The sequence below is a fragment of the Parasteatoda tepidariorum genome, chromosome 6, assembly GCF_982258835.1.
Source record: "Parasteatoda tepidariorum strain Cologne lab strain chromosome 6, Ptep-v5.0, whole genome shotgun sequence".
Classification (NCBI taxonomy): Eukaryota; Metazoa; Arthropoda; class Arachnida; order Araneae; family Theridiidae; genus Parasteatoda; species Parasteatoda tepidariorum.
Window position 1 is genome coordinate 69,056,534 of NC_141760.1, and position 17,360 is coordinate 69,073,893.

General features: G+C 26.3%; 1 protein-coding gene across 4 annotated transcripts in view; it reads right to left on the reverse strand.

Annotated features, from left to right (window-relative positions):
- The window catches only part of LOC107453431 (adhesion molecule nephrin), a 278,090-nt gene that overhangs the window by 24,456 nt on the left and 236,274 nt on the right, over positions 1–17,360 (reverse strand). For all 4 annotated transcript variants that reach the window (XM_087166005.1, XM_016070260.4, XM_043040896.3 and 1 more), the window contains one exon: positions 10,428–10,715. In XM_087166005.1, coding sequence (XP_087022131.1) covers positions 10,428–10,715 — 288 coding nt within the window. The remainder of the gene's footprint in view (positions 1–10,427; positions 10,716–17,360) is intronic.

Genomic DNA, 17,360 nt, shown 5'->3' on the forward strand with positions numbered 1-17,360 from the left:
TACTTAAAACCGTTGGAAAATATTAAACGCGACTTCTTTTTTTGCTTTTACATTGTTTAAAGCCTAATTAATGTAACGTCAATTTACACACACACATATATATATATATATATATATGTATGTATGTATAAATTTTTCCATTTGCATGACTTCTTTGTATTTCTAACGTTTACATATGTACACTGTTTTCGCCAAAGGAGTTGCAATATTAGCTCTTTACATTGTTTAAAAAGTATTAGTTTAAGGTTATACCTTAAGATCAATATCAGAAACCCTGTAAAACAAACCAAAACACAAATTAATTGTTATAAATTATGAGCTTCTTGCAATTAACAAACAAATTCAACGACTTGTCCACTCTCTCTCTCTCTCAATTTAGTTTTTCTTTAGCTTCTTTTTATTTTAAAGCTACTTTGTATAATTATTATGTTTTAGGTGAACATAACAGACATGCAAATCTATGCATAAATTTAAAAAAAAAATCTAACCAGAATATTTTAGATTTTTTTCAGAAGTTTATCGGGTGCCTCGTTTATCATTATTTAGCAATATAAGTGTTTAAAGAGAAAAAAAAACTGAAACAAACTGCAACAAAATTGAAACTCTCTAGAGCTTACACAATTGTAGTATTTGTAGTTTCATCACGCGAATACTTTTATTGTATTTTAATGCTGACAACTTTTTCGAACAGCTATAAAGAAAACTGCAGCTCCCTTCAAATCGCATTATGTGAAGGAAGTTGAACAGGAAATTTACGTTCAGTGACCCAGTGGCCAGTTTTCTTTTTATTTTCCACAACATTTTCAGTTTTTCTCCTATTTTGTGACAACTGAAACTATCCCTTTTGGCCTTCAGAAATAAAATGATTTATTGAAGAAATTTTCAAAAGGATAAAGAAAGAATATTTTTACTATGAAGGGAGAGAATTTTGAAAATTTTTATCTGTTGGCAAAGACTGAGCCGTAGAATTTTTTTTAATGTAGTATTATTCATTTTCTTTTAAAGTAGTTAATTTCAAGCGGACTATCTACAAAAAAACTTTTAAAAAAAGTATGCACTAAAACCACTTTATAGAACATACATATTTTCCTATCTGCATAATGTTTTTTTTCCAAAACTTAAATATTATGAATTATTAGTAGAATATTAATATTTTTAATTAAAATTTTAATGTTTTCACGTTAAACCCAATCTAAAATATCTGCATTTAAAATTATGAATGCATTCCCTATGAATGAGTCCTGGATAGGCAGTCGAAATGTCGTTCATAGAAAGTATTGTTTTGTGCCTATTAAAAGCAATTTTAATTAGCATTTGTTTTAAAAAAAAGGCCGGTTAACTTGTAATGTAAGCTTTACTACATAAAAGTTTGAATCGTCTGTTTTAAATCAGATGAAATATCATGTTTTATGATTTACCTATATATGCATTTTGAAGTTTTAAAATATTTTATTCCTTTAGGAAAAAATAACTGATTCACTTCTTTAAAGGTGATAGGTGATTATTATTTAAAACGTTATTAAAGCTTAATACATTTGAAACAATATTTTACTTTCTTTATAATGTTTGTAAATAATAGTTGCAAAGCCGCACTAATTCAAGAACGGATTTATATTGTTTTAAATCCTGGGGATAAGCTTATTTGAAGACAATTTTGTAGGCAATATTTTTAAAAATATGCCATTTAAAAAAATAAATAAATACATTGTTTATAAACATTGTTTTTTCTGAGCATAATCATATACCAACTATTAATTTTCAAAAAAAATATTAACTTTTCAAAATAAATAATTAACTGTAATTCAGTGATCACTGCTTTATTTAGTTACATGAACACGCATGTCAGGCCGGTAGGGACAGAGGCCTATTATCACCATAGTTAAACATAAATGTTAAAGCATAGAAAAATTCTCTGGTTACTAAAAATATTATGCAAATGAATATTACTTAGATACCATGGTTAAAATTTGTTATTTTTTTAAACTATGATTAAATTGAATAAATTTACAATAATTTTTTACAGCCCACTTATCTAAAATACATGAACTGAAGTTAATGATCATATGTTTAAAATAATTATCGTTAAAACAAATCATATTTCATTAGCCTCTGTAACAGATAGTATGTGCAAAAATAGCAACGCGAGCACTCGCTTTTATAAAAATGTGTTATTTCCTTCAAAATAAAGAGAATTTTCCTAGAAAATGAAAGCTTATTTCTTAGGGCTTTTCTAGGAAAGCTTGAGAATTAAATAGCAAATAGGTATGAAAGTGACCTTCGGAGCACTATGCAAAAACGGGATTAAATTTGTGCAACATTTTTTCAACGGTAGGGCCCGAGAAGCTCCGTGTGCATTTCCGGTCACTTGTGACCAGAACCCAATCACTTCATATATATATATATATATATATATATATATATATATATATATATATATATATATATATATATATATATATATATATATATATATATATATATATATATATATATATATATATATAATAAATAAATAAATACAAGAAAACACGAAGTAAGTTAAGAAAAACAATAAGTATCATTTATTACGCTTAAGCTGCAAGTAAACAGCACTCATTAGATAAGTTCAAAATGAAGAATAAAACAAAGAAAAATTATAGACGTATGAAAAAAAGGGGGTGGGAAATAATAAGTAAAAAAATAACAAACAACATTTTATTTAAAAAAAAAAAAGCAAAAATGAAATGTTAATTAAAAAACCGGAAAAGAAGTCGGAAAAAAAAACAGATACAATCTTTTCTTCAGCCTGTTTTGCGGATATAATCGTGTGGGCTGAAGAAAAGATTATATCTTTTTTTTTTGCGGATTTTTAATTAACATTTCTTTTCTTTTTTTTTTTAAATAAAATGTTGTTTGTTATTTTTATATATATATATATATATATATATATAATATATATATATATAATATATATATACATATATAATATATATATATATATATATATATATATATATATATATATATATATATATATATATATATATATATATATATATATATATATATATACATATATAATATATATATACATATATAATATATATATATATATATATATATATATATATATATATATATATATATATATATATATATATATATATATATATATATATATATATATATATATATATATATATATATATGTATATATATTGCCTGTCCTGTTTATTTTTTCTTTTGCATTATGTGGAATAATATTTTCACAGTACCCTGTCCTTTCTCTCGATTCGAATCATTCCTAACATTTTAATTTCTTTACATATTTCATCTTTAACGAAACAAAATGAATTTGAAAAGTATCCCCATAAGTATGTAAAAATATTACAGTGCGATGTCAGTAACAAGACTCTACGAAATCTTCTCTTAAATTAAGGTTTTCGTTTCTTTGACATAAGAGAAAAAATAAAATTAAATGGTTGACTTTTAATCAAATGAAGAAATCATAGATTAAAAGACCACGTTCTACTTGAGGCATTTTTCAATATAAATTGATTTATATTCAAAATTTTAAAAAGGCTTTCAGAACGCCGTTTATAAACTGACATATAACTGGCATATCAAATTACTTCTTTTCTGAACTACCTTAGTAAAAACCCACCTCAGTTCTCTGTAATAAAACGTCGGTTTTACTTTAAGAAGTGATGTAACTTTAAGGTTTTTCCTATCCTTAGTATATGAAAAAAGCAAGACAGTGGTAGCTCAACATTTGTTAAAATAGTGGAAAACATACTGTTTTGGAAATTCAAATCACCATTCAGCCAATCATGAGAATAACAGCTTAGCCCTCTCAGTTAAAATAGTTACCCATCTTCAAGGTGCTAATTGGCTTTATATGGCGTTCACAAAATCCTCCCCTTTCAATAAGCCGGATTAATGCTGAGTAGACCGGTTTCGTGTTTTGATGCTACTAGGGCATCCCAGTAATGTTCAGAAATTAAATTTAAATTTAATTTGAGTTGAGATGTACTTAACTTCAAATGAATGTAGATTGATTAGATAATCCAGTGGTGCCATCTATTGATGGGAAATACATATTTTTGCTTCGCTTTGATAATGATCAGTGCTGTTATGCTGCCCTCTATGCTTGCATGAGACCGGTGCGTGTTCCAATAGTTCAGGTTTCCCAATCCTGCAGAGCAAGAGAGTGCGGTAGCTCTTTATTTGTTAAAGGAGTAGAAAATACATTATGGTCTCTAGGCAGGGGATCGAACTTCTTTCAATCAGTTATGAGAATAAAAGTCTCGCTGTCTCATCTAAAGTATATATTCAGCTTGAAGGAGCTTCAGGGTTTCGCAAGATGTTTATCACATATACATCATGCTATATTTTTAGTTTCCACTAAAGTTATAAGACTCGAGACATACAGGGACATACGGAATTTTTATGCTGAAACACGAAGCAATGAGTAAATCAATCAAACCGTTTCGTCGAGACATACTAAACTCAAGGGTCTATTAACTCCAGATTTCTAGTATTATATTTAGCTGTTATGTTTCAATAATTGCCTTACTAATTTTCATTAAATTGTGTGTTTCAAAATAAAAAAATATTACGTATATAAGCATAATAGAAGTTTTATTCTCTACACTTTTCCTACGCTACATTTTTACTGAATTCTTGGTTTGATTTATTGCTAAAGGATTTTTTTGGCCGTAACAGTCAATTTGGGACCTCATTTTTTATTAAAAAAATGTTTTTGATTCATTACCTTTGTTTCCTTCATAAGGTGTGTTATTGAAACATCCTATGTAGCTTTCTAAGCTCATTTAATTAAAATTTTGTGTAATCTTTTTAGAAAAATTATGTTGCTGAAGATAAGAATAATTTTTTTGCAAAATTGTACTGTTTAATTGTACAATAATTGTTTAATTGTAAATTGTACAATTTTAAAATTGTTTACTGTTTTTATGTATTTCAAAATTTACTACTTTCCTTATATATATATATATATATATATGGAATTTAGTTTTCTGTACTTCGGTTTTGTATTGACCTTTTACACTTCGATGATGCCTTTGAGCAAATACATCCTAAGAGACAGAAGGCCTCTGCACGGGTTACCATGAACAAGAAATTTGACTCTTAGTTGTCCAAACGTAATGACATCTTTCTTATTTTCTCCACTGCGCAGTTTATGTTTGTCAAGTTGGACTACTAAATTGATCCATGCTGAGGCCTTCGCTTTCCTAGGAGGTGTTGCTTTGAGGCGATATCAATAGCCACAACTCTAAAATTCTAAAAAAAAATTCCTTAATAATTAGTAGCCACAATATTTTTAGAACTCAAAAAATTATATAAAAGTATAGCATTATGTGTTTTAAATGACATAATGCTTAGGTTAATTCAAACAGCATTTTAAAGTAATCAGAGAGCAAAGAGTTAAAACTATTTTTAGAAAAATTTTAAATTGGTAATGAAATATTTCCCTGTTTTTTATAAATAAAATAAATCACAGGATAAAACCTGTGCGAACAGAGCATTATATAACATAAAAAAACATAATATTATGCAATATTGGTATAAACGTTATAACTCTCGATTAAACATTCCTCAATAAACAACAACGGAGCCTCCAGCGTATACTGTTAGGCAAATAAAATGAGTCTCATTCCGACTCCAATTCTTCTTGAGCATTAGAGTCAGTCACGACTGAATACCTCAGATATACTAGCGTAATAAAAATAGAAACATAGCATAATATTACTCTATTGGAAACTCTGTACCAAAAAGGAAGGAGAAAAAATGAGAACAGAGAGTCGGAGCAATATTTTAACCACGTACTTCCCTGTGTCTCTAATGTAAGTGCCCGCAGGATCAGTCAGAAAACATTACTACACATACACTTGTTCGGCCTAAATCCCTATTTCCATTTCGGGTACTGAGATAGACTCCCTCAAAATTGTTCGTTTTTATTTTTATTTTCATCAAGAGGAAATGGGACGTTACTGTAAATCGTGCCCATATAGTTCGTTTGTTTTACCTTGAACATGATTTCTTTTTTATACAAGAGACATTATATATTATCGAATAAAATGTTTTCTGTGTTAAATTTCACCTCCATCTATGAATTCATTTAGGAAATAGCTTTGTGTCACTGTCAGATTTAAATGTAATGTATGTTCATTTGAGGAATGATACGGAATAGCAATGTAATGCAATGTCCTAACTAAGTTAAATCGGAATATTTTTATAGATTAGTGTACATAAAATTTGAAATAAGTTAATGATATATTGGTATATTATAAGTAAAATCGTCGCGTTTTATGAGCTATAAAATATTAGAATGCCTTAAAAATTATTATGTTTCCTTGTAAAGTTTATATTGTTCAATTTTAGAATTTTAAAAGAAAGATTTCATTAATATGGATTAAATTGTTTTTGGTATATATGTTTTTCTCTAAACATCATTGCTTTTCTTACACTGAGACATTATATATTATCGTATAAAATGTTTTCTGTGCTAAATTTCCCTTCTATCAATATATTCATCTAGGAAATAGCTTTGTACCGCAGTCAGGTTCAAATTTAATGTAGGTTCACTTGTGGAATAATAAGGGATAGCAATATAATGCAATACAAGAATTGTGATCTCCTAATGAAGTAAATTTGGAATATTTTATGTATTAGTTTACATAAATTTAGAATTGTAAGTAACTTTGGTTTTGATATATTACAAGTAAAATTGGTATGCATTGTGAGCTTTAATACATTTAGAATTGCTTTGAAATTTTGATTTTTTTTTTTTTACATTCTTAATGAAGTTTGCATAATTCAGTTTCAGAGGTCCAAAAGAAAGATTTCGTAAAGATAAATTAAATCCTATATTTTAAGTACTGAAATAGACTCCCACAAAATTATATTTTTCTTTTTCTTTATATCAAGAAGAAATGGGAATTTACGGTAAATCGTGCCGAAATAGTTCCTTTATTTTACCTTGGACACGATTTCTTTTTTTTTTATACTGAGACATTATATATTACCAAATAAAATGTTTTCTGTGTTAAATTTTATCTCTATCTATAAAATCATTTGGGGAATAGTTTTTTGTTACAGTCAGATTTAAATGTAATGTATGTTCATTTGTGGAATAATACGAAATAGCACTGTAATGCAAAGCGTGAATTGTGATATCCTAATGAAGTAAAATTGGAATATTGGTATACATGAAATTGGTATTGTTAACAAAATTGCATTGTGAGCTTTATTATATTCAGAATGGTTTATAAATTACTTTGATTCCTCATACTTTCTTTATAAAATCTGTATATTTTAGTCTTCGTGTTCACTTTGTGTTAAAAAAAATTTTTAGTCAATATGACGTGAATTTTGTTTATTTGGAAGGTTTGTTTTACCTAAAATATTATTTTTGTATTCAAACAAATATTATCAAGTAAAATATTTTCAACTTCAAGTATTTCAATGTACGAATTTATTTAGGAAAATCAATTTTTGTCACAGTCAGATTCAAATGTTACGTATGTTCATTTGTGCAATGTTTTGTGATTGTCCAGCTGATGTAAAATTGGAATATTTAATATATTGATGTACATAAGATTAGTATTGTTAAATAAAGTAGGTGTATTGCAAGGAAAATTGGTGTGTTTTGTGAAAATAATTATGGTGTGATAAAAATTTCTTGATAAAAATTTTGTGATAATGATGAATATTTTTTAAAAAAAAAGTATATTTCAATTTTCTTTCTACATTATTAATATTATTATACATAATCACATTATATGTAATCATTTTCACAACAGTGTAAATTTGTTGCATCTAAATACGTGTATCACTTTTTAACAAAAGGTTTATGAATTTAGAATCTTTAAAGGCTTAATAATATTTAACTAAGTGATTTGAGTTTAAACACAATTTTTAGATTTAACATTTGAATTTGTATGCAAAGAAGGAGATATAGTTTATCTAAGGCATGTTCATTTATTCTAACAACAACATATTTATGTCAGATACATTCTTCGTTATTTGCAGAAAATCCTACTTCGATGCAATAACACAATTCCAATGTTTATAATAACGTAATATTGAATTGTAAGGAGTTTTATGAAGATTTAAATGGTTATTTATATCTTTACGAATGAGAAACGTCCGTAACTAGATTTATAACATCCATACTAGTTTCCTATGCAAATTGGATTCCTTCATTTGTGAAAATTTCATTCTATGCTGTTATATTCTAAATTACATTTGAAGAATTTCTATAAATTGTGAATTAATATGGTGCAAATTTTGTACCTAATAATTATTAAAATAAGACGCATATTCTGTATTTGTGTTTGAACAGTTTGGATTTATTGGATTTTTCAAAGGTCGACATTGTAATCATTTTAACCTTTCATTCATGTTATAAAAGGAGTAAATTGGATTTAAATCTATTAGAAAGTATTTAAACTGTATTTTAGGAGGTAAGTATTACAAAACTCTTCTTCCCACAGACTTGTTAAAGCTTAAAATAATAATTGCAATACTACATATTATTAAGAAAAAATCGCTGCCTCTCACAAGTGACATTAGAGTAAAAAATTATTGATTTAAAAATAAATAATTTCTGCTTAGTTTGTTGAAGAGAAAATGCTTGATGCATCGTAATCTAGCATTATCGAAATTAAAATAATAAAATGTTTGATTTAAAATTGATTAATTTTGTTGATAATTCCTGCATAATTTGTTTTGGAGGAAAAAATCATAATATATTGTTGCTTTTATTAACCGCACAGTAAAGAAACGTAAATGATTTAAAAATGATTATCTTTCCACAAAATCGCAAAGGCATAATATCTCGTTGTCTTTAGTTATCATCGTGATAATAATAATAAAATTTATTTCAAAAAAAGATAAACTTCTAATCATACATGAATCTCTTTTATCTATATAAATACTCTCTTTTACATAAAAACTGATAGAGACCAATCTAGGACTACAAATTTGAGTGATTGAAATGCTATTGGTAACTATGTATTTTATATAATTCTTTCTAATAATTAAATGTTTGAATTCTGTTTTATATTAACCTTAATGAAATAAGTTCCCTTCGCTGGGACATATTATTCCAACTGTTGCTCGGATTAAAGATTTTAACTGTTGTATTCTTATAAATAAATTCAGTATAGCTTAACATTGCATTGAAATTCATGTATCACAGACATAAGTCCTTATTGGAAGTGAAATAATTATTGTTTTGATAAAAGTTAAATATAATTTAATATTTTAAATACCTCCTTAATAAACCATAGTTTGTTATTATCCAATTTAGTTGACGAGTATGGTTATGATTACTGATTTCCTTGTACGAGCTTTCAGGTTAACAATTTTCACACAATTATATCCATCTTCAATTTTCTTGGAAAAAATAATTATTTTGCCCCGATGCTTATTTTAATTGTTCATTAGTTGATGTTCATTTAATTCATTAGTAGCTATTCGCTTTTTAAAAAATTCAATAAGGGGAAATAAATAAAGTATATTATATATAATAATTAAAAAAATACCAGGTGCGATGTACGCATTCATTGTTTATTACATCGTCTTATTTCAGTTTGACAATACACTGCTGATAGGTTTCTTGTGAAAGTAGTTTCTTTACAAGGTCATGATTCGATACTATATTTTTTTCCAAAAAAAAAGAAAAAAAAAACTCAAAAGGATAAACATTTTCGTTCAGTGCGTATTTTTTATACATTTAGTAAGCTACACTGCATTATTTTTGTTTAAATATGCTTTTATTTATTGGCAGTTCTCCTTACTTTACTCAACAACAAAATGCGAATTTATATGTAAAATGTTTACATTTTCGTCATTTCTTTAAAAAAAATTAAAACAAACTTTTTTAAATGAATTTTAACCCCTTCCTTCTTGCTCTCGTGAAAATGACGGTGTGAGGTTTCGCCCTCTATTTCTCGTTCCCGTGATATTCCCGAGCTTTAGTGTTCAGTAGTAACACGCCAATAAGAATAAAACTAATTAATTTCTTTTGCCCGGAAAACATTTTATTTCTCATTTTACACACCAGATGGCAGTACCAGGATATTTTTAAGGTAATTGTAGATAGTTAGTTTACTTTAAACTAAATGTCAGCACTAATCAAATAGGTGTATAACATGCGTGTATAGAAAAATAGGCTCTTTTATGACCGCTTTCTTGAAAATTAGCCGATCGTTAAGGGGTTAAGTTAGATTCTTAACTAGTTAAACAAAAGTTTAAAAGTTCTAATATTACAAAACATATTTGGAAATAAGTTTATTAATTATTTTTATGCACGTATTAATATTTTAATTAAAGCAATGCTCCTTATTTCAATTCATAATACAAAATTAAACTCTTCCTTAGAATCATAATGAATAAAATGTAAAAAGGATATTCTAACTTACCAGCAGGTATAATTCTAAAAAAGCAAGGCTCTTTTTGATCCCCAACTGAATTTCTTCCCCAACATAACACAGATCCATAATCTGTCGTAGATTTTGGCATATAAGATATGATGCTTGTTGAACCAGAGGATTTAAAGTTGTGTAGTTCAACGTTTTCAATAGAATTGTTTAAGGCCCATCGAAACGTGACATCGGCAGGATCCGAATCTACTTCACACGTTATATTTACTTTCTCTTCTCTAGCTAGACCATAAATATTTTTTTTTGACGGCTTGCAGGTTGGAGTATCTATAAAAAAATAAGAACCTTTTGATACTACATACTAAACAATTCTCTTAAGTAAAGTATATAGATTTTTTTTTGTTTCCCTGGGCACTCAATGGGGAATATATACCATCGAATCATCGACAAACACATTTTTTTTCTCATTTTTCTTGAAACATATGGAAGCCTATTTTAAAAACAGTTTTGTGATATACTTCAGAATATTCCTTAGACATACTTTTATTTATGTTAATTATATTTCGTTGACGGCTTGTTGGTTGGAGTATCTATAAAAGAATAAGAACATTTTAATCCTACATACTAAACAATTCTCTTAAATAAAGTACATAGATTATTTTTTGTTTTTCTGGACACACAATGGGGAATATAGACAATCGAATCATCGACAAATACATTTTTTTTCTTCATTTTTCTTGAAAATATGGCAATCTACATTTTAAAAACAGTTTTGTGATATGCATTAGAATATTCCTAAGATATACTTATATTTATGCTAAGTATTTTTTTTTTGACGGCTTGTTGGTTGGAGTGTCTATAAAAGAACCTGAACTTTTTGTTCATATTAAACAATTCTTTTAAGTAAGGTTCATAGATTTGTTTGTTTCCCCGGACAAACAGTGATAAATATAGAAAATTGAATCAGCCACAAAAATTTTTTTTTTCGTTTTCTTTTTAAAATGGGAAATCTTATTTTAAAAACAGTTTTGCGATATACTTTGAGATATTCCTTACATACATTCATACATATTTTAATTGTTTTAAGCAATTCAATGTGTTTACATTGCAATGTTCGTATTTCGAAATAATAGAATTTTAAACAAATATTTAGTAAACAATTAATAATATTACTCTCAAAATACCACCAGATTTTTTAAAATTATATACGGAGATCAAAAATTAAATATATTAAAAATAGCTTAGAAACTGTTATGCTTTCTAGAATTCATGAAATATAATTTTGTAAAAGTTCAATTTTAATTGACAATTAAATACATTTTTTACCTCTACTTTTTGAATAATACTTTTGATATGCTATTCTGACCTCAAAAAGGAACATAAGACAATATTTAAGTTAAAATGAACTTCAAATCAAATCTTTGTCCTATACAGACAAAATTAAAATAAAGAAATATATTTCTCATTACACATATCATAGAAAACATGTATTTCTCATAGTTAAAAACAATTTAAAACTGAAGAACCACTGTCCATGTTGAACTTTTCAGAACAACAGAACACTATTAATTCATTTTTCTTTCATAGTACGATCTTTTAATTTTTCGAATGGAAGTAGTATTACTAAATTTTTGCTGAACAATTTAATTAATTTTTTAAAAGGGAAGTCCCTTTTATGAAGCACTAAGTTTAAGATTAAGTCTCCAATGGCTCTAAGATGTTCGAAATTTTTATATTAAAATTCAAAAAATTAAGAAACCTATTAATTTATTCCCTAAAATATAGTAGTATGTTTGAATTATTTCTGAATTATAAACGTATAACACGCCAGCAGCATTTCATAATCAATTATGATAACTTTTGTGATTGAAAACTTTCAAGTTTATTTGTGCTTTAGAAAATATTGTCTATCTATAGTTTTTTAGTTGGCTCTTTTTTATTTCATGCATTCTTTTGACACCAAAATTTTAAATATAAACATATATACAATTTTCTGTTAGAGGTATATAGCACAAGAAAAATTAAACTCATAAATGTGATTAAATATAATTAAATTTTCAGTTATTTTTAACTATTACATTAAAATGAAACAGTCAGATATTTAGAATTTCTTTCTTTTGGGCTACTCAATAGTAATATCATTGTTGGTTACTTAATAGTGCATTTTTCCCATTTGATCATGAAAAAAAACTTTACAGTAACCAAATAAGGTTTTAATTTACCATAAAACTCTTTAAATGGTAATTTGAATAAAATGTCCTAATTTTCTTATAACTTTTGCATGTAATTGAAACTTTCGACTAACCGATATTTTTACCGATGCGGTTTTTAAGTTACAATATGTTAATATTTAAGTTATGTACTAAATAACTAAATTTATAGGGAAATAATTATTTTAGGTAAATCGTAAACCGATATTTTTACACGGACCATTGTTTTCTTAATGTATATAAGCAGAAAAACAGGTCCTGAATATCATTTATTTAGAGATAAAAGTATGCAAAACATTGTCCAGTATATAATATACTACTTCAATATATTGGTCAAAGATATTGACTTATATATTGGAGCTCAGAATGTTAAAAAATAATTGAATTGCATTGAATAGTAGTCCAAACAAAAAAAAGAACCTTTAATATTTCTTTAGTGATTCAATTATATCAAATATTGCCCAGTATATCAGTCTATTAACGTATCGGATGCTGATTCATATATTAAATACTGGTATAAATAGGATAGTAAATTGGATTAATATTTACAAAAATATTAAATATATTGAAAAGTAGTTCAATAAAAAATGCCCTATATAATTTTTTAGAGATAAAATTACATTATGTATATATATATATATATATATATATATATATATATATATATATATATATACAAATTAACATGAAAAACATGAATAAAATAAAAATAAAAAACTAAATGGTAGAGAAACAAGAATGGTAAAGGCAAATAGTCGTTGTCAAGACACATCTAATTGCCATAAATAATGTGATATTTCTGAATAAAGAATAATTATCCTAAGATAAAAATTATTCTTTATATGTGTCGATATCGCAAAAACCTAATGTTGTAAAAAATCATGAAATAAAAGAAAAATGTAAAAGGAAATCAAACTTACCGGCGTGAATTAAAACGCGGTTTAGGTTTAAAAGTACAATAATAAAACAGTTAACAAAAATCGCGAAGATGTAAAATATTGCTTATAGCTTGAATCGAATATAATAAAATTAAAAAAACATTTGATCGAAGAAGAAGAAAAAAATGTTTAGGTAAAATATTAGTGCTGCCATCTATGAGAAACAATTAGTAAAAAGGTAATAAAATTGAAATAATAATAAAAATGTTTAACGGATTGAATAAATTAGCAGTCTTAAAAAAAAAAAAAAAAAATCATTAATAGGGAAATTAATTTAAAAGTCAGTCTGTCAGGATAGAAAGTCGTTTATAGACTTATCCTTCATTCATAAAATCTAACATAATTTTACAGAATACACATATCCATCTTTCATAGGGTGACTTATTTAAAAATCAGAGTCTGCATACAGGAATAGGAAATAGAATATATATATATATATATATATATATATATATATATATATATATATATATATATATATATATATATATATATATATATATATATATATATATATATATATATATATATTGATCATTATATTGGGTTCAATATATTGAATCACAGGAGTTTAAGAAATAATTTAAATGTGAATTAATTAAGGATTCTGCTTCATACTTTTACATTCTATTGCAATCGATACATTTATAAGTCATTTATCATACTTTTTTATGCCTGGCTGCTTGATAAGACATAAATATTGACCTAAGATAAGAATAGCATAGACGTCAATTTTTTTTACTTCCATGTTCCTGGTCTGAAGATTTGTGAAGAATCCAGTGATCATTCTTATGATCGCATTAGTTGCGATGGAGGAAAGAACCATCCTGAAGCGGAAGAAAAAGAGGAAGAAGAACCACTTGTAAGATATACCTTCGGAACGATTCTTCGGAAATGTTAGGAAAAGATAGCCTGGGGATATCATGGAAATGTTTTTGCCTGGTACAAAACATGATGATATTCTACTAAAATGGAAGCATAAGCTGGAGAATCCCAGATGTGTAAGTGGATTTTTCTTTTTCACTTCGAGTATTACACTGTTTTTCGATATTATTATTTGAGACGAATATGCGAACAAGTAGATCGTATACGAGTATGCATCTATTTAAGAGACAAGCAAATTCAGATAATCTTTATTTTAGGTAGTGTAACATTTGATTTATGCTCATTTAAAGTTTCTTAAAACGCTTAATGATGTCGCTATTTATATCATGTACATATAACCATCTTTGACGTTTTTTAAAGAACTGCGAATATCAGAATTATGAACAGTAGCTCATCAAATAATATTCAAAAACATTTTTGTTTGGATTCTCAAACCTGTAAGTAAAGGTGGATGATTTTGGCATTTGAACTATGAATCTAAAGAAACTACATATAACCAGACAATTTTCACTTTATTTGTATCGAGTATTTTTGGAATTATTTTGTGCTGACATGATATAGAAACAAAATGGCATGCTTTTGAAAATCATGCCAATCCTGATTAAAATTATTTCTAGACTATAGTTCAGTATTAGTAAAGATGAAATGTATCTAATCAATAAATTGGTAAAATCAACACAACTAATACATGTTCAAAACGTAACAATTAAAATAATATTCTAATTAATCACAATTCAGTTTACCGCGACAATGAAAATAATTCTATTTTTTTTGTTTATTATTATTTATATTATATTAGTATATTTGAATTAAGCAGTACCATCAAATATTTTTATATGTTGCTTATACCTCTCTGAGAGGAGGTTTAAAAACCTGTAACCTCAATACCAAATTTAATAATTTATATTAGCATACTGTGAATTGATTAAAAAAGTATCTATTAAAACAATATATGTAGCTCTAATTAGCAAAATTAGAAAAGCGTCATTTTTATCAAAATTAGTTATTGATATTCGCAAGTTCTGAATTTTTATTAGCAAATTAATTATTTTTCTTTATTGTACGCAATTCATTTTTCTTATTTCCATTTACGTTGGTTTTAAATTGTTGGTTTTGATAGAAACAACAAATAAAAGAAGTAATTTAAACAAAATAAACGCTTGGTTACAGATAATTTTAGAAATAAAAATTTGATGAACTCTAACGTGACATCGACGTTGATATTTTAACTTACTTAACACAAGGAATGAAAAGCAACTGAATACTAAAGAATATGTAATAGACTCTTGTATTGGTTGAATAGAAAAGCAAACTAGGTAACATAATTGACATTATTTCTTGAATAAGTGAAATATGTATATATATATATATATATATATATATATATATATATATATATATATATATATATATATATATATATAATATGGGTGGTTTCGGATAACATATACAATGACGTATTTCTAACCTGTATAGAAATTATTTAAGGTTCTCAGACACGAATAAGTATTGTTTTTACATTCATTTTGCTTTATTGTAAATAACTTGTTTTTCACTTCAGTCATCGTTGATTTAAAATTATTTAGTTTCACAAAAATGTATTTTAAAAACATAACTGCAACGAAAATAAACACATAGAATCAAGACAGTTTTGAGTTTACAAGCTACCGTTAAGCATATAGCTGTTATAAAGCAAAACAATGCAAAAAAGCACAAATAAGGATATAAATACTGGTATACTTTAATTTTGGTTCCACAAAATTCTGTGTCGGAGCACAGAATCGAGGGAAATATTTAATGATAACTGCTCATGTTTATAGATTCAAAACAAAAGTATGTCTGTTTGAAAAGTCTTATTTGTGCTATATATACACTGTTTAGCTTAGTTTTTTAATAGCAGAATGTGGACCCTACATCAATTTCAAATTCTTCATTATACATAGCTATTGAATTTCCTACTTCGTTGCAAAAGAATTCAATATTACGTATAAGCTTCTGTAATGCAACGCAGTAATGCAATCATTACATTTTGTTTTCTAGATTTTCGATTATTATTAACTTTAAGTTAAAAAAAAAAGAAATTCCAAGTAAGAGATATTACTTAAAATTGAACTATTTCAATCAAAATGATATTGTTATAATAAACTGTACTAACATAAATAAGAAGTAAGTAGTATGTTTATTACTATTACAATTTACATTCCTGACATATCTACAATTAACCTACACCTTCGAGCCATATTTTTTTAAAACAAAATATGTATAAATACCCACATTTTCTTGTCACTTTCATTTATGTGAAATTTTCAGCAGCAGTATATTAAATGTTCCCTTAAAAAACTTTATTTATAGATCAAAATATTTATTCTGCTGGAATTTAGTTTTCGTTCTAGTTCGTATTAGAAAGAATAAATATTGACGCTGGATAACAAAAGCTTAGATGTCATTTTATCGGCGTTCAGGACCCTAGATAGAGGATTTGTGCGGAATCACTATGATCATCCTTATGATCACATTAGTTGTGAAGTAGGAAAAGTACATAAAGAAATGAAAGAAAGAAAGACGAAAACAAACCACTTGTGAGGAATATCATTGCAAAAGTTTCTTGAAAATGTACTTTGGAAAAAGATTGCCTGAGGACATCATGGAAATGTTTTGCCATGCTCGAAACAGGAGAAATTTTTTCCAAAAATGACAGCATATTCTTAAGATTTCCAGATATATAAGATGTTTTTTTATATGTATATATCAACTATGCTGCAATTTTTTTCGTATAAATTGTCAGAAAACAAAGCAAACATTAACAAGCACCGAATTTTCGTGGAATGTACGATGCGATTATAATTTAAGTTAACGTTTGGATTCAAAAAATTACAATTGTTAAAATTGTTTTTTTTAGAAATTTTTTTGTTGTTGTTGAATTCTAAATAAATGGTATA